This window comes from Pan troglodytes, chromosome 18 (assembly GCF_028858775.2).
Source record: "Pan troglodytes isolate AG18354 chromosome 18, NHGRI_mPanTro3-v2.0_pri, whole genome shotgun sequence".
Taxonomy (NCBI): domain Eukaryota; kingdom Metazoa; phylum Chordata; class Mammalia; order Primates; family Hominidae; genus Pan; species Pan troglodytes.
Window position 1 is genome coordinate 30,014,252 of NC_072416.2, and position 24,848 is coordinate 30,039,099.

Below are 24,848 nucleotides of genomic sequence, written 5' to 3' on the forward strand. Positions count from 1 at the left end.
TAAGCTGCAGTGATCACACCATGATCACACCATTGCATTCCAGTTTGGGTGACAGAGTGAGACCCTGTCTCAAAAATACAAAATTAAAATAAAAGGTGGTTTTGATAGCTTAGTGCAGATGGCAAGTCCCTTACAACTGTAAACAATTTTGTATTATTGTTATTAATAATTGTGTTGGTTACAGTTCTGTTTCTCCAGAGAACACTGACTAATACAGATACATCTGTTTTAGTCAGCTCAGGCTGCCATAGCAAAATACCATAGACTGTGTGGCTTAGGCAACAGTTTATTTTCCCACACTTCTGGAGGCTGGTAGTCTAAGTCAAGGTGGTTGATGGTTGTCTTCTGAACAACCTTTCTAGCTTGCAGACAGCCACCTTCTTGCTATGTCCTCACATGGCATAGCTACAGAGTATTCTGTTTCACAGATGTTTTATACATTATTCATCCAACCCTCTCTTCATGATTTATTTCAACCTAGTCAGTACTTTATACACACAGCATACCTGGTTATACCTAGCATAACTTGCTTCACCAGTTTGGGTACACAGATAAACCTCTTCCTCCTTTTGATAGTCACTCAATCCCCTTGTATGGTTAGAAGTTCCAACTTCCAATAGAGACCAACCACAGTGGCTTAAACACTTAAGAGCTAATTCCTTTATGGAATGAGAAGTCTAGAGACAAGTGATTGCTGACATTTGTTCATGACCCATGATATCAGGGCCAAGTTCTCTGTGATTATCCTATTCTTTTTCTTTAGTTCCAAATGGCTGCTTGAGCTCCAGCCATCACATGTACACTTTAGGCAGGAGAAAGGAGGAAGGGGAATACTGGAAGGGCCACGGAGTGCTTCCAGAAGGTCCATGTGAACTCTCCCATCACTAGCTGCAAGGGAAACTGGAAAGTGGTCTATTAGCTGGGTCTGTTGCCATCCAGAATTACACTATGGTCCTGATATGAGAAAGAAGGACAAGATGGAAGCTGGGACACAATTACTTGTCCCTATCATGGTCCCTGTAGCAGATGTTGAAGCCTTACCCTTAACTTCTCAGCTTTATACACCAAAGCATTTGTACTGCAAACACCTGTAACTCCCTGCGTGAGGGTTCATTTTTGGCAGCAGGTGCATGCAATCGGCAAGCTGGAAGTGTCAGAGAGTCGTGGCCCTGGAAGCAGCCCTCAACTAACAACAAATGAAGTCCTGGAAAAGAAATATCCCAGATTTCTTGTTTCTCCTTTGGGACAAGTTGGAGACATGTTCTATATTGTCTCCCAGAGAGGTACCCAGTGGGATTCAGCTCCAGTTGCCAACAGCAGTGGCCTTCTCCTTAAAGCGCCCTTTACTGGCTTCCTCGCTTTCCCTGCCCCACTTCTCCATTCCCCTGTGTTTCCTAGGATTATTTCCCAAATCAATGACTTATCCTTAAATCCTTGTCTTAGAATTTGCCTCTGGGGGAACCCAACCAAGACACAACTCATGTGCCAAACAGCAAGTGATGTGATCAATGGCTAGGGCAGTCTGATCAGCCCATTAGAGATCCTAATTTTGGAAAGAAATTTACAAAATTCTTAGTCTTATCATCTGCTTAAATGATACCCCTATTAGTCCAGAGCCTAATACAAACCAAGATGAGCTTTTAAGGCAGGATAAACATATTCTTTCTGTGTTACTCATAACTGAGGGCACTATTTATTAGTTTTTTCTTTATATTCAGCCATCGCTCTTAAAATAAACCTGCTGTCTCAGGGTAACTGAGTGAAAAGGGGGTTCCCGGTTTCAGCCACATGTTGCGCACAATCCAGCCCTCTAGACGTCTCCTTCCTTTGTGGTTTGCTCCCCATGAAACATCCCCTGCCCTTTCTTGGCTGTGGCTCTCAGCAGACCATCTGGTCCATTACAGGAACCCCACAATGTTGGACCTCAGAAAGGAATGCATCAGTTAATACCACTGAACTTACACTTAAAATTGGATAAGATGGTACATCGTATTAGTCTGTTTTCACGCTGCTGATAAAGACATACCCAAGACTGGGTAATTTATAAAGAAAAAGAGGTTTAATGAACTCACAGTTTGATGTGGCTGGGGAGGCCTCACAATCATGGTGAAAGGCAGAAAGCAAAGGGCACATCTTACATGGTGGCAGACAAAAGACAATGAGAACCAAGTGAAAGGGGTTTCTCCTTATAAAACCATCAGATCTCGTGAGACTCATTCACTACCACAAGAACAGTATAGGGAAAACCACCCCCATGATTCAATTATCTCCCACAGGCTCCCTCCCACAACACGTGGGAACTATGGGAGCTACAATCCCAGATGAGATTTGGGTGGGGACACAGCCAAACCATATCATACATGTCATGTGATGTGTATTTATTACAATAAAAAATTAATTTAAAAAAATGAATGGATGAGGAAGCGGTTGTCTGAGAAGAATTTTCAAAGATCTAAATAAATGGAGAGAGTGCCTATATCCAGGATTGAAAGTCTCCAAGTTTTTAAGGTGGTAGATTTCCTCAAACTGATCTATTGATTCAAGACAATCCTTGTCAAAATTCCAGTAGGAGTTTTTGCAGAAATTAGCAAGCTGAAACTTATATGGAATTTAATATTTATAATGGAAATGCAAAGGACTCAGAATGACCAAAACAATTCTGAAAAAGCAGAACAAATTTGGAAGACTTCTACTTCCTGATTTCAAAACTTACTACAAAGCTACAGCAATCAAGGCAGTAAGGTGCTAGTAAATGGATAGACATATAAAGCAATGAATCAGAATACAGGGTCCAGAAATTAACCCATATATTTATAGTCAATTATCAAAATAGGTGTCAGGGCAATTCAATAGGGAGAGGGCAATCTTTTCTAAATATTGTGCTGAAACATTTAGATATTTATATGAAAAAAGATAAATTTAGATCATTACCTCACAGCATTCACAAAATTAAGTCAAAATCATAATTTTAAAAAGGTAAGGCTGGGCTCGATGGCTCACTTTGGGAGGTCAAGGCAGATGGATCACTTGAGCCCGGAGTTCAAGACCAGCCTGAGCAACATGGAGAAACCCCATATCTACCAAAAATACAAAAATTGGGCGGACATGGTGGTGTGCACCTATAGTCCCAGCTACTCAGGAGGCTGAGGTAGGAGAATCGCTTGAACCCAAGAGGCCAAGTTTGCAGTGACTTGAGATTGCAGTGAGCCACTGGACTCCAGTCTGGGCAACAGAGCAAAACCCTGTCTCAGAAAATAAACAAATAATAAAAAATAAAAATGCAAGAGCTAAAATTATTAAACTTTTAGAAGAAAATATGAGAGGAGATTTTTGCTACTTTGGTTTAGGTGAAGATTTCTTAGATATGGCACCCAAAGTCCAATCCACAAAAGAAAAAAATTGATAAATTGGGTTTCAATAAAATTTAAAAGGGTTATGCTTCAAAAGAAAAAAAACACCATTAAGTACATTATTTAAAAATGGCAGAGTAAGGAACTCCAAGGATCAGTTCCTCCACTAAAGCAAACATTAAGCTGGAAGAAAGTGTCAAAAGAAACTTTTTTGGAACCTGAAATCTAATCAAAACCCTTTAGCAACCAGAAAAGGCTGCTAATTCTTGGTAAGAAAATACTGTAGTATTTTTGCTTACTTGCCTACCGTCTCACATTCATCAGCTTAGTCGTGGCTATGAGTACAGTAGCCTGCATTCTTGGCATGGCTTGCTGGTACCAGAAAGAACAACACAAGCCTTGGTCTCAAAGAATTGTGTTTCTACATTTTGATCTGTTTGGCATCTCCCTAAAGGATCCACTCAGGTGCTTGCCTTTGTTTTGCCCTCCCACTTCCCCTGAACTCCAGGCTGGAGCGGCTTCCCAGGCAATGTCTGTTGACAAACTTTGAAGACACAAACTACCCATGTGGGGCAAAGGATGACAGACAAAGCAAAAAGCAGAGACCGACCAAAAAGCTGGAGAAGAAAAAGACTAAGGAGGAATATATATGGGGGAATAAGGGCTTTGAAAAGCTTCTGTGTATACCAGGGAATCTAGAATATAACACATATGCCCAGGGCTGAAGTCATGCACAGAAATGATATGAGATGATCCTAGGCTTGCACCTCTGGCTAATTGGGCTCTGCACAAGCAGAGGTGAAGGCTAAGACAGAATTGTAGTCTGCCTGGCTAAGTGTAAAAGAGTATCCCAGCTCAGAGCCAATTTACAAAGACTAGGGGAGTATCTTTTATTTTGTTTTTCTTTTTGGCTGCAGGTATATAAGGAAACCTCTTACAGATCACTGACCAACTGCTGAGATAACAGAATGGAGATTTCAGTGAACATACACAAAAAGGGATATAGTCTTTGCAAAAATAGTTTGGAAAAGTCACTAAGTAAATGAATGGCTGAAGCTCACAGCAAATGACAAAAGCAAGCCTTGTGGACAGGGGAAGGGAGAATGTGATTTCTAGAATTATCACATTGTAACATTCAAAGTGCCAAGTTTCCAACAAAAACCTATAACGTATACAAAGAAACAGGAACACCCAGCCCATTCACGGGGGGAAAAATGGATAGAAAATGTCCCTAAAAAAGTCCAGACATTGGAGCTGCTAGACAAAGACATGAAATCAATTGTCTTAAATATGCTCAAAAAGCTAAAGGAAACCATGAGTGAAGAACTAAGGTAAACCAGAACTATGTGTGAACAAGTAGATAATATCAATAAGAGCTAGACATTATTTAAAATAACCAAATAGAAATTTTGGACCTGAAAAATATAATAGCCAAAATGAAAAATTTATTAGAGAGCTCCAACACCAGATTTGAGTAGGCAGAAGAAAGAATCAATAAGCTTGAAGCTAGGTAAATTGAAATAATCCAGTCTGAGGAGTATAAAGTAAAAAGGAAGAAAAATAAACAGAGCCTGAGAGACCTGTGAGACGACAGAGTGAGACTCCATCTCAAAAAAAAAAAAAAGGTATAAACATATGCATTATGTGAATCCCAGAAGGAGGAGAAAGAAAGGACCAGAAAGAATATTTGAATAAAGGCCAAACATTTCCAAAATTTGATGAAAGGTATGAGTATATACATCCAAGAAGCTCAGTGAACTCCAACTAGGATAAAACCAAAGGAATCTACACCAAGACACATTATAATCAAACTGTTGAAAGACAAAGACAAATCGAGAATCTGGAGACTAGCAAGAGAGAAGTAACTTGTCATATACAAGGGGTCCTCAACAAGATTAATGACCAAAGTCTCATCAGAAGCCACAAGGCCAGAAGACAGAAGGATGATATATTTAAAGTGCTGAAGGAAAAAACCCTGCCAACTGAGAATTCTTTATCTGGCACAACTATCTTTCCAAAATGATTAAGAAATTAAAACATTCAAAGATTGCAAAAAAAAAAAGGTGAAGTATTTCATCACTAGGAGGCTTTCCCTATGAAAAACACTAAAGGGAGTCTTTCAGGCTGAGATGAAAGGACACTAGGCAGTAAATCAAAGCCATATGAATAAATACAGAACACCAGTAAAGGTAAATATAAAAACTAGTATAGTTATATTTTTGGCTTATGACTCCTCTTTTTGTTTCCTATATTATTTAAAAGACACATACCTAAAAATAATTATAAATCTATGCTAATGAGCACATGCCACATAAAGATGTAGTTTGTGATAATGACAACAAAAGAGGGGGAGGGATAGGAGTAGAATAGAGTAGAGGGAGCTGTATAGGAGTAGAGTTTTTGTATTGCTATTTAAACCAAGTTGTTATCAATTCAGACTATATTGTTATAAATTTCCTGTGAAGTGTAAACCTCAAGGTAACCACTAAGAAAATAACTAAAAATATACAGAAAAGAAATGAGGAGGCTATCAAAATGGTGCACTAGAAGAAAATCAATCAATACAAGAGAAGGAGGTAATGAGGGAATTGAATAACAAAAGAAAATTTGATATAAATGAAATGAATAGCAAAATGCAGAGGTAAGCCTTTTATCATGAATCACTTTAAATGTAAGTAGATTAAATTCACTGATTAGAAGACAGAATGGATTGACAGAAGGAATTAAAAAACATGATCCAACTATATGCTGTCTACAAGAGACTCACTTTATATCCAAAGACACAAATAAGTTAAAAGTGAAAGGATGGAAAAAGATATTCTATGAAAATAGAAACCAAGAGAGAGCTGAGGTGGCTATACTAATGTCAGATAAAATGGGTCTTAAGTAAAAAATTGTTACAAGAGACAAACAAGGACATTACATGTTGATAAATGTGTTAATTTGTCAAGAAGATTGGCCAGGTGGTGGCTCATGCCTGTCATCCCAGCACTTTGGGAGGCCAAGATGAGTGGATCACCTGAGGTCAGGAGTTTGAGACCAGCCTGGCCAACATGGCGAAACCCTGTCTCTACTAAAAATACAAAAATTAGCAGGGCATGGTGGTGCACACCTGTAGTCCCAGCTACTCGAGAGGCTGAGGCAAGAGAATTGCTTGAACTTGGGAGGCGGAGGTTGCAGTGAGCTGAGATTGCACCATTGCACTCCAGCCTGTGTGACAGAGCTACACTCTGTCTCAAAAAAAAGAAGACATAATAATTATGACCATACATGTGCTAAACATCAGAGCCCAAAAATATATGAAGCAAATATTGACAGAACTGAATAGAGGAATAGACAGTTCTACAATAATAGTTGGAGACCATCTAGACAGAAGACTAAGAAAGTAGGGGACTTGTACAACTATAAACCAACCAGAGCTAATAGACACACATAGAACACTCCACCCAACAATAATAGTGACCACAAAGTGCACATGGAACATTCTCCAGGACTGACTATATGTTAAGCCACAAAACAAGTCTTGATAAATTTTAAAAGATCGAAATCATATGAAGTGTCTTCTCTGATCACAATGAAGTTAGGTATCAATAGCAGAAGGAAAACTGGAAAATTTACAATTATGTGGAAATTAAATAGCATATTTTTAAACAGTCAACATGTCAATGAAGAAATCACAAGGAAATTAGAAAATACTTACAGACAAATGAAAATGGAAGCACCAAAAACACACCCAGAATTATGGGAGGTAGCAAAAGCAGTGCTAACAGGGAAATGTGTAGCCCTACATGCCTTCATTAAAAAAAAAACAACAAATAAGATCACAAATCATAACCTAACTTTACTTTTAAAGGAACTAAAAAAAGAAGGACAAATGAAACCCAAAGGTAGCAGAAGGAAGGAAATAATAAAGATTAGAGTGCAAACAAGCAAAATAAAGAATACAAAATCAATAGAGATGAAAGAAACCAAGAGTCGTTTCTTCAAAAAGATTGACAAAATTGACAAGCCTTTAGTTGGACTAAGCAAAAGAAACAATACAAATCACTAAAATCAGAAATGGAAGTGGGAATATTACTACAAATCGTACAGAAATAAAAAGGATCATAAGGGAGTACTGTGAATGACTGTATGCCAACAAACTAGATAATAATAGTTGTCAACTTAAATATTAAAATTTGGTAACACAAACTGCCAAAACTGACTCAAGAAGAAATAGAAAATCTTAATAAACATACAACAAGTAAAGAGTTGAATCAAAAACCTCCCAATGAAGAAAAGTCCAGAGTCAGATGGCTACACTGGTGAATTCCACTAAACATTGGAAGAAGAATTAACATCAGTTCTTCTCAAACTCCTCCACAAAACAGGAGAGAAATCCAGACAAGAGAACCACAAGAAAACAAAACTACAGACTAATATTCCTTATGAATATAGATATAAAATTTCACAAAAATACAAGCAAACTAATTCTACAGCACATTAAAAGGATTATACAGTGTGACCAAAAAGGATTTATCCCAGGAATGCAAGGGTGATTTAACATAAGAAAATTAATCAATACAATACATAACATTAATAGAATAAGAAAACCCACACGATCATCCAAATTGATGCAGAAAAGCATTTGACAAAACTTAACACCCTTTCATGATAAAAACACTCAGTAAAGTAGGAATAAGAGAGAACTCCCTCAACATGATAAAGACCATATGTGAAAAACCTGGCTGGGCACAGTGGCTCATGCCTGTAATACCAGCACTTTGGGAGGCCGAGGCAGGCAGATCACCTGAGATCAGGAGTTCGAGACCAGCCTGGCCAACATGGTGAAATGCCGTCTCTACTAAAAATACAAAAATTAGTTGGATATGGTGGCACACACCTGTAATCCCAGCTACTTGGGAGGCTGAGGCAGGAGAATCACTTGAACCCAGGAGGTTGCAATGAGCTAAGATCATGCCACTGCACTCCAACCTGCACCAGAGTGAGACTCCATCTCAAATAAAAAAGAGAGAGACAGAGAAAGAAGGAAAGAGAGAAAGAAAGAAAGAGAAATAAAGAAAGAAAAACCCGCAGCTAACAAGCTAACATCACACTAAATCAGTGAAAGACGAAAACTTTTCCACCAAGATCAGGAAAAAGGATGCCCACTTTCACCACTGGTATTCAACATTGTACTGAAAGTTTTAACCAGAACAATTCAGCAAGAAAAAGAAATAAAAGGCATTCAAATGGGAAAAGGAAAGAGTAAAAACTACTGTTATTCGCAGATGACATGATCATATATATGGAAAATTCTAAAGAACGCACAAAGAAATTATTAGAGCTAATAAATTCAGCCAAGTGACAGGGTATAAGATCAACATACAAAAATAAATTGTGTTTGTATATACTAGCAATAAACAACCCCAAAAGGAAATTAAATAAATTCTATTTATAATAGCATCAAAAATAATAAAATACTTAAGAATAAATTTAACCAAGGAGGTGCAAGATTTGTACACTGAACACTATAAAATATTGATGAAAAAATTAGAGAAGACCTAAATAAAGTTTTTAAAATTCTATGTTAATGTAATGGAAGATTTAACATTGCACTCCTCAAAGTAATTTATAGATTTAATGCAATTCCTATAAAAGTCCCAATGGCCTTTTTTAAAAAATGGAAAAACTGATCCTAAAAATCATGTGAAATTTCAAGGGACCCAGAAAAGCCAAAACAATAAAGTTGGAGGACTCAAATTCCCATTTTTAAAATTTACTGCAGAGCCAAGATTGTGCCATTGCATTCCAGCCTGGGCAACAAGAGCGAAACTCTGTCTCAAAACAACACAAAAACAAAAACAAAACAAAACAAAACAAAACTTACTGCAGAGCTACAGTAATCAAAACAGTGTGATAATCCTGGCACAAGGCTAGACATATAGATCAATGGAATTGAACTTAGAGTTCAGAAATAAACCCATGAATCTATAGTCAATTTTTTTTCATTTTTTTGCATTAAAGCACACTATCAAAAAAGTGAAAAGACAGCCACATAATGGGAAAAATATTTGTAATTCATATATCTGATAAAGGTGAGTTTCCAGAATATACAAAGAACTCTTAAAATTCAACAACAAATGATGAACAATCAAATTTAAAAATTGGCAAGGGGCTGGGCACGGTGGCTTACGCCTGTAATCCCAGCACTTTGGGAGGCTGAGGTGGGCGGATCACCTGAGGTTAAGGGTTCGAGACCAGCCTGGTCAACATGGTGAAAACCCATCTCTACTAAAAACACAAAAATTAGCTGGATATGGTGGCACACGTTTGTAAGCCCAGCTACTCGGGAGGCCGAGGCACAAGAATCGCTTGAACCCAGGAGGTAGAGGTTTCAGTGAGCCAAGATCACACCACTGCACTCCAGTGTGGGAGACAGAGCAAGACTCTGTCTAAAAAAAATAATAAAATAAATAAAATTTGGCAAGGGACTTCAATAGACATTACTCCAAACAAGATATGCAAATGACTACCAAGCACATGAAAAGATGCTTACCATCATTAGCCATTAGGGAAATGCAAATCAAAACCACAATGAGATACCACTTCACATCCGCTAGGATCGCTATAATAAAAACCAATAGAAAATACATATTGTCCACTGGGTGTGGTGGCTCACACCTGTAATCCCAGCACTTTGGGAGGCCGAGGCGGGCGCATCACGAGGTCAGGAGATCGAGACCATCCTGGCTAACACGGTGAAACCCCGTCTCTACTAAAGAAAATACAAAAAATTAGCCAGGCGTGGTGGCAGGCACCTGTAGTCCCAGCTACTCGGGAAGCTGAGGCAGGAGAATGGCGTGAACCCGGGAGGCGGAGCTTGCAGTGAGCCGAGATCGCGCCACTGCACTCCAGCCTGGGTGACAGACCGAGACTCCATCTCAAAAACAAAAAAAGAAAAAAGAAAAAAAAAAAAGAAAATACATATTGTCAAGGACGTAGAGAAATGGGAACCTTCAGACATTGCTGGTGGGAATATAATACAGGGCAGCTGCTGTGAAAAAGTTTGTCAGTTTCTTAATAAGTTAAACTTATTTAAAAGTTAGTAAGTTAAACTACCTTTAACTCAACAAGTCTCCTTCTGGGTATATATCCAAAAGATTTGAAAATGCATGTCTACACAAAGACTCGCATGCAAGTGTTCATAGCATGCTTGTTTGTAGTAAAGGAAAAAGTGGACATACTCCAAATGTCCATCATCTCATGAAAGGATAAATGAATGTGGCATATCTATGCAATGTAATATTCTTCAGCAATAAAAATCCATTTTTATTTTTTATTTTTTTGAGATGGAGTTTCGCTCTGTCTCCCAGGCTGGAGTGCAGTGGCACTAGCTCTGCTCACTGCAACCTCCACTTCCCGGGTTCAAGCAATTCTCCTGCCTCAGCCTCCTGAGTAGCTAGGGCTACAGGTGCACGTCACCATACCTAACTAATTTTTGTATTTTTAGTAGAAACAGGGTTTCACCATGTTGGCCAGGCTGGTCTCAATCTCCCGGCGTGTGCAACCACACCAGGCTAATTATTGTATTTTTAGTAGAGGCGGGGTTTTACCATGTTGTCCAAGCTGGTCTCGAACTCCTGATCTCAAGTGATCCGCCCACTTTGGCCTCCCAAAGTGTTGAGATTACAGGCATGAGCCACCGCGCCTGGCCTAAAAATGGATTTTTAGATATGTGGTGCCAACACACGCTACAACGTGGTTGAACCCCAAACACGCGATGCTGAAAGAAACTAAACACAAAAGACAACATATTGATATGAGATGCCCAGAAAAAAAAAAAAAAGCAAAATCAGTAGAGGCATAAAGTAGACGAGTGGCCCTGGGAATGGGAATGGAGATTGACTATAAGCAGGCACAAGGAACCTTTCAGGGCTGATGGGATTGTTTTAAAATTGGATCGTGGTTATAATTGCACAATTCGATAAATTCACTAAAAATCATTGAACTGTACATTTACAGTGGCTCGATTTTATGTTATGTAAAGCATAGCTAAATAAAGCTCTTAAAATAAAAATAAAAAAGAGGAAATGGGTTGAGAGAGGGGGTGTGTCAATTCTTTTTTCCCAGGAGGCCCCTTGGCTGAAATGCAAATGTGACCACTTCCTCCCCGCTGACCAGCTATGAGCACTGAGGCATGGTTGGAGGGCCGCTGAGATCCTATGGTACCTTCCTTCCAAGGGTATAGAGGCCATACTTATGAGACATTTACAGACCCAGAGGAACCCCTCAAGGGACCACATGTCTATTTCTGAGGGGACTCATGTTTACCCCAGTGGACATGGGCCTGGCAGCTCCAAATGCATCTACTTTTTAAGCACCAAGGGACTGTGACCCCTGCTGATCCCACCCACTCCCCAATTCCTGGCCTGAATTGAAAATGTAAACTGGATTAAGCCACTCTTAAGATGAAACCCTCCAATGATGACTTCCCATTTCCTTTGGAACAATCTACCTTCCTCACCCGAAACCGTGAGGTCCCATGTGGTGTAGATGTGTGATTTCCGTGCCTTCACCTTCTACTATTCCTCCATTTGCTCACTGTATTATGCCATGCTGTTCTCAAGTTCCTGGAGCCAGTCACATTCTTTCCTACCTCAGGGCCTTTGCACTTGCAGATCCTTCTGCCGATAATGTTCTTCCCATGGCTGGGCACTTCTTAGCACCTAGTGTACCCCCAAATGTCACAACCTTGATCTCTCATTGGTTTTCTATGACATTTAGTACAGTTTGCATTGAGTTTGTCTGTTACTTCTTTTTGTCTAACTCTCCCTACTAGAATATAGGCTCCATGGGGGCTGTCACTGTGTGTATATTTCTGTGGGCTAGCCCCAGGACGTAGCCAAGCTGCGTGATTTTGGACAAGTCACTTAACCTCTCTGAGCCTGCTCAATAAATATTAGGGGGAGGAAGCAAGGAACGGCTGGGTGGGTGGGTGCAGAGAAGAATGAATGGGTGGATAGGTAGGTGGGTGGGTAGAAGGCAGGTAGATAAAGAAGGAAGGCAGGCAGGAGGGAGGGAGGAGAAATTGAATATCCTTGCTTTAATACACACCCCAGAGCAGTGTAGTGAGTTAACAAGAGTGCGGGCTCTGGAGCCCAAATGATTGAGTTCAAATCCCAACTCTGCCACTCACCAGCTGTGTGACCTTGGACAAGTCACTTAACCTCTCTGAGCCTCAGTTTCCTCATCTGTAAAACAGGGACGATGATGATGATGATGCTAACTATCTTCTAGACTCATTCTTTTTCATTTTGGGGATTTTATTTTTAAAGACAGAGTCTTGCTCTGTTGCCCAGGCTTGAGTGCAGCACTACAGTCATAGCTCACTGCAGCCTTCAGCTCCTTGGCTCAAGTGGTCCTCCCACCTCAGCCTCCAGAGTAGCTGGGACTACAGGCGTGCACCACCATGACTGTCTAATTTTTAAATTTTTTTGTAGAGGCAGGGTCTTGCTATGTTGCCCAGACTGGTCTTGAACTCCTAGTCTCAATCGATCCTCCCACCTCAGTCTCCCAAAATGCTGGAATTATAGGTGTGCACCGCTGCACACAGCCTTCTCGAGTATTTCTGAGGTTTAAATGAGAGGGTGCATCTTTAAAGTCCTTAAAACCCTGGCACACAGTGAGCTTTCAGCAAATATTAGCTCTTTTTACTGTCTCTTCTCCTGATCTTTCAACCACTACAAATTTCAGTGCATGTTATCAGAGAATTCACCCCGAAGATCAAGAGAAAGAAAAACAAAAGCTGGCGTCTTCCCAAGGTTTGTTCTCCAGAGAACACGACACATTTCGGTAGCTGGGAAGAGCTCTACAGGGCCAGGATCCTTCAAATCAACCACAGGGGAATTTGTACCAAGTTCCTCAAAAACAGCTAGAAGAAAAAAGAAAGAAAGAATAGCAAGACGCTTTCTCTTTTTTCTCTGGAGTGGTCACGAAAGTCAACAGCAAGTTGATTCCCAAAAATGAGTCAGCAGGGAGAGCTACAAATTGCATCTTGTTATCAAAACAGCATAAAATAGCCTCCCCCAACTGTGGGACATTTCATCCTGGTATGGCCCTATTTTCACAGCCTGGTATAAGCTTAGGAATCAAATACATCCAGGTTCAGATCCCAGCTCTAAATCTTCTTAGCTTGTGTGATGTTTCACTCCTCTGGGCCTCAGTCTCTCCGTCTGTAAAATGGGACTAATCTTGTCTGCCTCACACTTTGTGGCATAAAGTGAGATCATGTAGGCACCAAATAATTCGAGGTGGTGCTGATGGCAGTGGTAGTGGTGGTGGTGGTAGCGGTGGTGGTTGTGGTAGCGGTGATGGTGGTAGCAGTGGTGGTGGCAGCGGTGGTGGTGGTGGTGGTGGTAGCAATTCTCTTGCTCTCCTTTGGAAACTGCACTAGGCATTAAGCTTGTTACATTTTGTCTCCTGGTTTCTTAAATGTCTTCCAGAAACATCTGACCCTCTTATGGGCCTCTGGCATGTTAGCAAGATGAAAATTCTCTTGAGAATTTCTTTTCTCTATTTTCTTCTTGAAATCTCATGTGTTAATGTCTGCCCTCTTCCTCATAGCTAGGTGCCCCCATTTGACAGATGGGCAAAGTGAGGCATTCAGAGAGGTGATGTGACGTGCCCAAGGGGTCCTGCTCCCTGGAGCTCTGCAGCAGGAGACTGGATCCAAAGGAAATGGAGGCAGAGAGGCATGGGGGTCAAGCCAGAGCAGAGGGTCCCAAGTTCAGACCCTACTAGGCAGGTAAGGCTCAGGAATAAGAAACAGGCTGGTTTGCAAAGTCTGAAAAAGGGGCTTCCGTGGGACCTTGGGCAAGGTTCTGGTCCTTCTCTCTGTGCTGAGGGACTGGACTCGGCCAATGAGGACTCCGGGTCCACGGGTGAAACTGTGCCACATCTTCACACCTCTGGCCTCAGTTTCCACATCTGTGCAATGTGGTGGCTCCAGGAGGCACTGCCTGCCTCATGGGTTATGACTGAGAGGCCTGTGGGGATGATGTCACAGGTCCCTAAGAGGGAAGTGTCACCCCGATGGCCCCAAATGTCTTACTTGCAGGTGACCTTTGGTGACAGTGAGTGCCTGCTGTGGGGCTGGGCCCCCTCCCACCTCTTTCTCACTCCCTCCCAGGAGGAGCCCAGCTGCGGGTGGGCGGGGCTGGCGGGGAGCGGCTCACCACATCCTCCTCTTCCTCCCCACTCTGCACATGCGGCTGGGTGGCAGCCAGCGGCCTCGGACAGACCCACTGGCGTCTCTCTGCTGAGTGACCGTAAGCTCTGCATCTGGCCCTCTGCCTGCCTCTCCCTGAGTGTGGCTGACAGCCACGCAGCTGTGTCTGTCTGTCTGCGGCCCCTGCATCCCTGCTGCGGCCGCCTGGTACCTGCCTTGCCGTCTCCTTCCTCTGTCTGCTGCTCTGTGGGACACCTGCCTGGAGGCCCAGCTGCCCGTCATCAGAGTGACAGGTCTTATGACAGCCTGATTGGTGACTCGGGCTGGGTGTGGATTCTCACCCCAGGCCTCTGCCTGCTTTCTCAGACCCTCATCTGTCACCCCCACGCTGAACCCGGCTGCCACCCCCAGAAGCCCATCAGACTGCCCCCAGCACACGGAATGGATTTCTGAGAAAGAAGCCGAAACAGAAGGTAATTCCAGCCCTGGTTTTCTGCTGGGACCAGGGTGCCTTCTCTGCCTAGGAGGGACTGTTCCCTGCCTGCTGCATCTAGTGTCACAGTGGGAGGCCTCGGAGGACTGTGCCCAAGTCACAATTGGGGACACTGAGGCAAAGAAGGTTCATGCAGTGAGGCTGGGCAGAATTGAGGTTGGGGTCTCTTGTTCAGCACAGCTTAGGGGCCCAGCAGCAGGGATGTGGCTGAGACGACCCTCTATCTTGAAAACCAGCCTCCAAAATGTAGCGGGCTGGGGAAGGAAAGCCAGTTTCAAGCCAAACATAACATGTCAATCACCCGATTCTGGGCGGCTGAGCCGGGAGGTGACGGGCATGGGTGTAGAGCCTGATGGGACCCATTCTGTGTCAGTTTCTATGTCTTACCACCTTGATTGCACCCAGTCATTCAAAACAAGGGCTGGTGTGCCCATTTCGCAGATGAGGCAATGAGGCTGCGAGAGGTAGAGTGATTTTCCCTCGGTGACTCAACTGGGACGTAGCAGGTCGGGCAGTCAAGCCAGGTGACCCCATGAGCTGTCGCTGCATCTTTCTCATGAAGCACGGGGAACGGGTCGGATGGTAAGAGGCCAACCCAGTTCCCTGTGCATGTGGAGGAGAGGAGGGTGGGGAGGTCAGTGGAGGCTGAGCCTTGAAGGATGGGAAAGGAAGAACATTCCTGGTGGAGGAGCCCTGGGGAGCGGGAACTTAGGACTTGCCGCAGGAATGACGTCTCTGCTCAGTGAAGGCAGAAGACCAGGTGCGGGACATTCAAAGTCAGGAGGCTGCTGCGAGGAGGACATCTGTGATTCCCTGGTGGGAGAGTGGGGCTTTCAGAAGCACATGGTGGAGTCGGGGAAAACCTGCCAGGTCAAAACCCGGCCACGCGCCTTCCTCACTCGGTGAACTTGGGCAAGTCTCTCTGCTTCTAGCCTCGAGAAGCCATGGTTTTCTCATCTATGAAATGGGGACCAAGGTACCCCCATCCTGGTGGAGCTAGTTGTGGGGACCTCAGGGCCGAACAGGGTGAAAGCTGTGCTCCTAATGGCCCTTTTCCTTTGAGGAAGACAGTTTGTGGCATGAGAAGCTTTGAGCCCATGGAGACGGGCCCGACTCCAAGAGTGACAGAGGGGGAGCGACACACTCAGGCTGCTGTGGTCCTGCCTGGCCAGCCACCTGGCTCTGGTGACCCCAGTGCCAACTCACCATGTTGTAGGCACTTAAGGATCTCCCATAGTCCTCAACAGGTGAAGCGGGCAGCCTCATTCAGCCCATTTCACAGATGACAAGAGTGAGGCTTAGTGGGGACAACCTTGCCCCAGGTTAACTGTGACCAGATGACATGGAGCTGGGATTGGATGCCAGTCTGTAGGACAAGGCCACCACCTGCTAGATAGAATAACATGAAAACAAGACTCGTGGGCCTGGGTAGCTTCTGGGAAGCAGCATTGGATGGGGATGGCTGAGTATTCATTCCCACGAGGACAGGCAACCCCCAGAGGAGAGGCCCTGCTCACCTGCTCCCCACCGTGGGCTCAGCGATGCCCCTGTCCTGCCCGCTCCTCTGCCAGGAGGGTGTCCGGATCCTTACTCAGTCCCACAGTGGAGGTAGCTAAAAGCTCTTGTGATAGGAGGAGGCAGAATCCAGGACCAGGAGAGGTGGGGAGAGCAAGGCAAAGACAGCTCTGAGCTCAGACTGCAGGCTCCCACTGCCCAGCGATCCTGGTTTCCGGCTAGGAGAAGAAACTGGGAGGTGGGGGTTAGAGCCAGTAAGGGGCTTGTGGGCAGTAGAGTAGGGGGTGGATACCGGAGGAGGAGGCCCATTCAAGAGAAAGCCAGCCACCAGAAGTTCTGGGAGGAACCCACCTCTTTGTAGCATCAGGACAACCCAGGTGCCTGATAAATAAATGAATGAAAGGAACGGGGTATCCATTCCTTCCACAGCCAGAGAGGGAAGCTAGCGCCTTCAGCATCCTCACAGGCAGGCACAGGGGCCTTCTCCACACAACTAGGAAGGGGTGCCCGCGGTTAGATGGGGGCACTGGAACTGGCTTCCCAGCACACCACCCCCTGTGACTTTGAGCTGTGGAACTGGCCAGACCTGGGTTCAAGTCCCAGCTCCACCGCTTAGTACCTGTGTGACCTTGAGGAAGCCACTTAACCTTTCTGCAGCTCAGTTGCTGCATCTGTAAGAGTGGAAATAGGAATAAGAATGCCTGTCTTAGGTCTGTGGTGAGGATTTACTCAACCTATTCTTTATGGAACATCTACCATGGCCCAGGCACCTCCCTAGGTCCTGAAGCTCTGGGGTACACAGAGAGAGCTAGTGTGATGAGGAAGGCAAAAGAGCTGGGCACAGATGGCTCATGAGAAGTGCCCGCTATCATGTTTTACTTTTTTTTTTTTTTAATTCTTTTTTGAGACAGAGTCTTGCTCTGTTGCCCAGGCTGGAGTGCGGTAGTGCAATCTCAACTCACTGCAACCTCCATCTCCCAGGTTCAAGCGATTCTCCTGCCTCAGCCTCCCGAGTAGCTGGGACTACTGGCACCTGCCACCACACCTGGCTAATTTTTGTATTTTTAGTGGAGACGGGGTTTCACCATGTTGGCCAGGCTGGTCTTGAACTCCTGGGCCCAAGTGATCTGCCTGTCTCAGTCTCTCAAAGTGCTGGGATTATAGACATGAGCCACCGTGACCGGCCTATGTTTTACTTTAAATATGTAAGAGCTCTTTGCTTTTAGCTATGAAAATACAGATAAAAAAATAATAAATATTATTGGTCATATCGGCATATATGAGACCTCAGTAAATGAGAGCTCTTACGATGATTCTGCTTCCCCCCTTTTACAGATGGGGAAACTGAAGTTCAGAGCAGGGTGGGGGTTTTTCTAGGGTCACTCAGGGAACCGTCTAGAAGGGAGCAGTGAAAAGAGGGGAACAGATGCTTCCTCCAGGAAGAGGGTCTTCTTGCCCTCGCAGCCCCTTCCTCACATGCCCTCCTTCCCTGCCCTCCGGAGCCCCCGGACACGTGAAGGGGAGGGAGAGGGGGCAATGGGAGGAACCCACCCCCACCCCTGGCTCACAGGTGCCACCGCCCCCACTCCCTGCCCTGGCCCCAGGCCAAAGGGACTTTTCATGACAGCTCAAATGAGACCTCTGAGTAAACTTGGAACTTCTGAAACGACCTGAGAATATTCCCCGGGCTGGGGGGCAGGGGCCCCAAGGAGGGCCCCCGACTGCCCAGGACATCTGCATCAGGAACCCAGCCTGCTGATCTCTGCAGCCCACAGGAAGGATCTGGCCACCCCGACCCCTGCCCTGAATTGTCCCCAGGGAGTTGGGGCAAGTGCACCAGCCCGGGTCCTAGCCCAGGCCCCTGCCATCCCCCACTGTGTGAACAGGACAAGGCCCTGGGCCTCTCTGGGCCTCCTTTCCCCATCTGCCAAGCGGGCTTGACTAGGACGAGGGCTTGCCAACTTTCCCCAGAATGAATCAGTAACACCAGTCCACTTTGGCCAGGGCCAGGGCAGGCTGATGGGGGCTGCTGGGAACTGAGGGGAGAGAGACGGTGGGTGGCCAGCTCCGCTCCACCTCGTGGCATAGTTCAAAGCCTCCTTTCACTGTTCTACAAGCGGCCCCTCCTGGGCTGGAGGAAATGGAGCCGGAGTGAGATCTGGCTGCAGAGGCTGAGAGGTTGCAAGGTTTGGGCAAGGCTGCAGAGGATGGCAGGGCTTGCAGGGAGATAGAGGTTGCACAGGCAGCGGGGGTGGGGAGTGGGGGGTGCGGGTGCTGGGACTGGGACCTCATGCTCCACAGCTAGGAGAGGTTGCACAGGCTGGAAGAAGTGCCAGGAGGGAAAGATTGCTGGAGCTAATAGAGATTTGCTGCCTGGCTAGGAGAGAGAGATAGGCTGAGAGGCCGCACAGCCTCAGAGGTTGCACGAGCTGGGGAGGGGAAGGCCCTTCCTCTCACCTTCATCTTCTACTGATTAAGCTGTAAGCCTGAGGTCCCCAACATACCTGCCTTCAGACACCCATAACCCACCCCTTGCCACTGGCGAAAAAAAAAAAAAAGATGAAAAGCAACTAACACTAACCACACACCTAATACTAACCACACTAACCTGCCTCACACTCCTCATCCAGGCTAAGCCTGCTGCCCCCATTCCACAGATGAGGAAAGCTGAGGCTCAAAGAAAGGCAGAGATATGGCCAAGTTCCCACTGTGAGTGAGTGGCAGAGTCTGCTTTCTGACCCAGGGCCACTGGGCTAGTTCTTCCCCAGCCTGAGAACCCACTGAGATGAGAACTTGCTGTGTGACCCTGGGCAGCCCACTGTCCTTCTCTGAAAGTTCCTTGTTACTAATCTGATGACATTAGTCATGATTATTCACACTCTGGGAGCAGAAGATGTTGCCTGAGGTGGGTTTGGGGGGAGTTTCTGGGGACAGTGAGGAAGCTAATGAGGAAAGCAGGACCTCTTAGGGGCTGTCTCCATTTTTAGCCTCATTCATTCATTCACTTAACATTCTTCTTCAGCTACTTATTGGGCACCTACAGGTCCCCTTCTCTGCACTAGGGATACTGTGCTGAACAAAATAGGTCAATTACCCAGCCTCTGAGAGCTCATGCTTCAGTACAGAAACAAGTTACAAACACATACACAGAGACATTTACAAAACGATTCCTCATATTACACCTGCTATGAAGGAGACAAACTAGGGGATGTGGGGTACAGAGATCTGTGGCGTAGACCCAGTTCAGATAGGGTTGCCTCTTTGAAGAGGCAACACTGAACTTGAAACCTGAGGATGAGAAAGGAAAGAAGCTGGGGGAAAAGCATTCTAGGCAGAGGGAAAGGCATGTCCAAAGGCCCTGATGCAGGAAAAAAAGATTGAAGCATTAAAGCTTTTATCCTCGGCCAGGTGCGGTGGCTCATGCCTGTAATCCCAGTATTTTGGGAGGCCAAGGAGGGTGGATCACCTGAGGTCAGGAGTTTGAGACCAGCCTGACCAACATGGTGAAACCCTGTCTCTACTAAAAATACAAAGTTAGCCAAGCTTGGTAGCCCATGCCTGTAATCCCAGCTACTTGGGAGGCTGAGGCAGGAGACTCACTTGAACCCGGGAGGCGGAGGTTGCAGTGAGCCAAGATCGTGCCACTGCACTCCAGCATGGGCAACAGAGCAAGACTCCATCTCAAAAACAAAACAAAACAAACAACAACAAAAAACGTATCCTCACCAAATACATAAGGCTCTCAATCCCCTAAGCTCCAGAAAAATGGGTCAAAAAGGGTAAGATTTAACTTTGGAGTGTACGGTCTACATAGGTCTTAACATTGAGGATAATGTTTGTTCACAATTCGTTTCCATAGAAAGCATTCTCTTTCATTTAGTCACTCATGTAGCAAATGTTTTGAGCACCCACTGTAGGCACTGGTTAGTTACTGGGGATTCAGCAGTAACAAAGAAACACACTGTCCCTGCCTAGATGGTGCCCAGAATATAGATGAAAACACCATGAGCTATGTACTATGTGGAGGGTGGACCCCAGAGGAAGGAGTGACTCATGCTCTTTGGAGAGGTCAAAGATTGACAGAGGAGCTGCCATTTGAATGGGATTTTGAAGACTGAGTAGGAGGCTAACAGTCAGTCAAAAAGGGCAGATAGTTTCCGTGGCTAAAACAGCACATGCACAGGTGTGCAAGCCAGGTGAATGGAGCATGTTGGTGAGGCTGTCAGTGGTCTGATGAGCCTGAAGTCCAGTATGAATACTGGGGGCTAGATCCTGAAATGCCTTGAATACCAGACAAGGAATTTGGGGGTTTTCTCTTGTGGACAACAGAGAGCCATGGAATGACATGGTTGGAGTAAGAATGGAGTTGGAGGAACCACAGCCCTGTAGCTATAGCAGGAAGGTCAGAGAGGAGGACCAGCAGGAGAGCAGGTGGGCAGAAGTCCTTGAAGACCCTGGATAACTTTAGGAGTTCTTTCTTCTGTGTTCCCTCTCGGGAAGTCCCTCCGCCTTAACACTTCCTCTTCTGGTGACCTGTTGGCTCCTGTTCCTGGCACTTCTGGGGAGTCCCTCTTCGCCCACCTCATTTCTTTGTGATCCCTATAGGAAATAGGGCCATTTTACTTTTACCACACTACCCACCTTTCACTTTCAGCTCCATGTCCCTACCTGGGTCACATTGCAGAGAATGGCCGACTTGAGGAACTAGACGCATCCCATTCCTCAATCGTGTGACAGAAAAAAGATACAGGGAAACCAAGAACTTGGGTTCTTTCCAGTGTGGGGAGGTTGTAAATAATGGCTGCTATGAACATGCTGGTACATGTCTGCTTGTGCACATATGCTTGCATTTCTCTTTGGTTATATAACTTGGAAATGGAAATGTTGAGTCTCTGCTCAGCAGAAGTTTTCCAAAGTGGTTGTGTCAATTTACACTCTTACCAGAATATTGAGTAGAGACAGAGAGTTTAGTTACTCTGTATCCTTTTCAGCACTTGGAATTGTTTGTGTTTATTTCTCTCTCTCTCCATATATATATATAAAAATAAATTATATATGTTTATTGTATATAATTTATATTTTATAAATATATATTTATAAATAAATATTTTTATATTTATATTTTATTATAAATTTACATATATATGTATAATTCTTTCCCTCTTCCTCTTTCAGTTTCTTTTCCATTCTCTTAATGGAAACTTTTGATCAATAAAAAAATCTTAATTTTAATGAAGTTTATTTATAAGTCTTTCTTTATGACCAGAACTTTCTATGTGCTGTTTAAGAAGTGTTGCCTGCAATAAAGTGATAAAAATATTATTCTGTGTTTTCTTCTAGATGATTTACTGTTTTACCTTTCACATTTAGGTCTACAGTCTATCTGTAGTTTATTTTTCTGTGTGGTGTGAGGTAGGGGTCAAGGTTTACTTTTTCCATATGAATATTCAATTAATATACCATCATTTAAGAAAACATAATGTTTTTTCTCCACTGCCTTGCACTGGTGACTTACTGAAAATCAAGTGGTTGAATACATGAGTTTATTTCTACTGTTTCTGTTCTTTTCCATTGGTTAGTTTGTTTTTCCTTGCAACAATGCCATACTTTCTAAATTACTTTATAAATCTTGACATTCTTCTTCAAAATTGTCTAAACTGTTTTCGGTCCTTTGTATTTCTATATAAATTTTAGAACTATCTTGTCAATTTCCACCAAAGAAAATCTTGCAGGGGATTTTTTTCTTGAAATTTTGGATTTTACTGAAACTTTACTTCAATTTGGGGGGGACTAGCATCCTTAAAATATTAAATTTTCCAATCCATGAACATAGTATGTACCACCACTTATTTATGTTTTCTCTAATTTTTCTTAGTAATGTCTTGTAGGTTTCTGTGTAGAAGTCTTGTACATCAACTAGGTGCAGTGGCTGACACCTGTAATCCCAGCACTTTGGGAGGCCAAGGTGGGTGGATCTCTTGAGGTCAGGAGTTCGAGACCAGCCTGGCCAGTGTGGTGAAACCCTGTCTCCACTAAAAATACAAAAATTAGCTGAGTGTGGTGGTGCATGCTTGTAATCCCAGCTACTCGGGAGGCTGAGGCAGGAGAATTGCTTGAACCCAGGAGGCGGAGGTTGCAGTGAGCAGAGACTGTGCCTCTAGTGACAGAGCTGAGTGACAGAGCAAGACTCCATCTCAAAAAAAAAAAAAAAAGTCTTGCACATCTTTCATTAGATTTCTTCTCGGATATTTGATTTTTTGATGCTGATGTAAATGGCATAATTTTAAAATTTCTTGACTGTTTGTAGTGTACAGAAATATAATGAGTTTTTATACTTTATGACTTTATTAACACTTTTTAAAGCTAAAGTTCCAGATGTTAAAAGAAATAGCTATCAAACCCAGCCCACTTCAACTGACCACCAGTTGAGGGCTTCCTGCCTTTCTTTGCTTTTGTAATGTTTATGGATCTTTTCCTTTGCTAATCTAAAAAGAGAGGATATTGTAGTGCAAAGTATAGTGTCCCGGGTTTGGATTTTATTAACCAGTAGATCTTTTTTACCCTTAACAATTTTTAGATGTACAGTACAATATTGTAAACTGTATGCACATTGGTTTACAAGAGATCTCTAGAACTTTTTCCTATTGCATGGGTGAAACTCTATACCCATTGAAAAACACCTCTTCATTTCTCCCTCCCCCAGTCCATGGCAAGCAGCATTCCACTTTCTGTTTCTATGAGATTGATTACTTTACATACATCATATAAGTGATACAATGCAGTATTTGTTTTTTTGCAATTGGTTTATTTCACTTTGCAGAATGTCCTCAAGAAGCATCCATGTCGTAACATATGACAGGACTTCCTCCTTTTTAAAGGCTGAATAATATTCCATTATGTATGTACTACATTTTCTTTATCCATTCGCCTATCAATAAATTTAGGTTACTTGCTCATCTTAGCTATTGTAAATAATGCTGCAGAAACAGGTGTGCAAATATCTCTTTGAGATGCTGTTTTTATTTCTTTCGGATATATGTCTGGTATTTCTATTTTTTTAATTAAAAATTTTTTTAAAGTTTCGCATCATTTTACAATCCCACTAAAAGTGCACAAGGGTTTCAATTCTCTACATCTTCACCACCATTTGTTCTTTTCTTTTTTTTTATAATGACCATCCTAACAAGTGCAAGATGATATCTCGTTGTAGTTTTAATTTGTATTTCCCTGATGATTAGTGATGTTGAGCATCTTTTCATATGCTTAATGGGCATTTGCTGATCTTCTTTGGGGAAATGTCTATTCATGTCCTTTGTCCTTTTTTTTTTTTTTTGAGACAGAGTCTTGCTCTGTCGCCCAGGCTGGAGTGCAGTGGTGTGATCTTGGCTCACTGCAACCTCTGCCTCCCAGGTTCAAGCAATTCTCCTGCCTCAGCCTCCTGAGTAACTGGAATTACAGGTGCCTGCCACCATGCCTGGCTAATTTTTGTATTTGTTAGTAGAGATGGGATTTCGCCATCTTGGCCAGGCTGGTCTTGAACTCCTGACCTCAGGTGATTCGCCCACCTCGGCCTCCCAAAATGCTGGGATTACAGGTGTGAGCCACCACACCCGGCCATTTTTAAATTGAGTTATTTGTTTTTGTGTTGTTATTGAGTTGTAGGAGTTCTTTGTATATTCTAGATATTAACCCCATATCTCTTGTATGGTTTGCAAATATTTTGTCCCATTCCATAGGTTGCCTTTTGATTCTGTTGATTATTTTCTCTGCTGAACAGAAGTTTTAAAGTTTGATGTAGTCTCATATGTCTATTTTTACTTTTGTTGCCCGTGCTTTTGTTATCACATACAAGAAATCATTGCCCATTCCAATTTCACAAAGATTTTCCCATATGTTTTCTTCTAGGAGTTTTATAGTTTCAGGCCTTATGTTTGTCTTTAACCCATTTTGAGTTAATGTTTGCATATGGAGTAAAATAAGGATCCAACATCATTCTTTTGCATATGGATATTTGGTTCTTCCAGCACTATTTCCTTGAACAAACTTCCTTTTCCCTCTTGTATAGACTTAGTGCCTTTGTAGATCATTTGACTATACACACAAGGGTTTATTTCTGGGCTCTCTATTCTGTTCCATTGGTCTGTATATCTATCTTTATGCCAGTACCATACTATATTGATTACTGTAGCTTTTAAATACATTTTGAAATCAGGAAATGTGAGGCCTCCAGCTTTCTTCTCCTTCCCTTCTCCTTCTTCTTCTTCTTTTTTTTAGAGTGTTC

General features: G+C 43.5%; 1 protein-coding gene across 10 annotated transcripts in view; it reads left to right on the plus strand.

Moving 5' to 3' along the window:
• The first annotated feature begins 14,437 nt into the window (after window positions 1-14,437).
• The window catches only part of IL21R (interleukin 21 receptor), a 46,920-nt gene continuing 36,509 nt past the window's right edge, over window positions 14,438-24,848 (plus strand). For 2 of the 10 annotated variants that reach the window (XM_063797748.1, XM_024349493.3), the window contains exons 1-3: window positions 14,509-14,659; window positions 14,926-15,032; window positions 15,494-15,634. Coding sequence is in view for 3 of the 10 variants with exons in the window: in XM_024349493.3 (XP_024205261.2) it covers window positions 15,585-15,634 (50 nt within the window). In the remaining 7 variants the exon portion in view is untranslated. Of the gene's footprint in view, window positions 15,033-15,457; window positions 15,635-24,848 lie in introns of all 10 variants that reach the window. The other 8 variants (XM_063797744.1, XM_024349495.3, XM_054669054.2 and 5 more) reach the window with 8 other exon arrangements.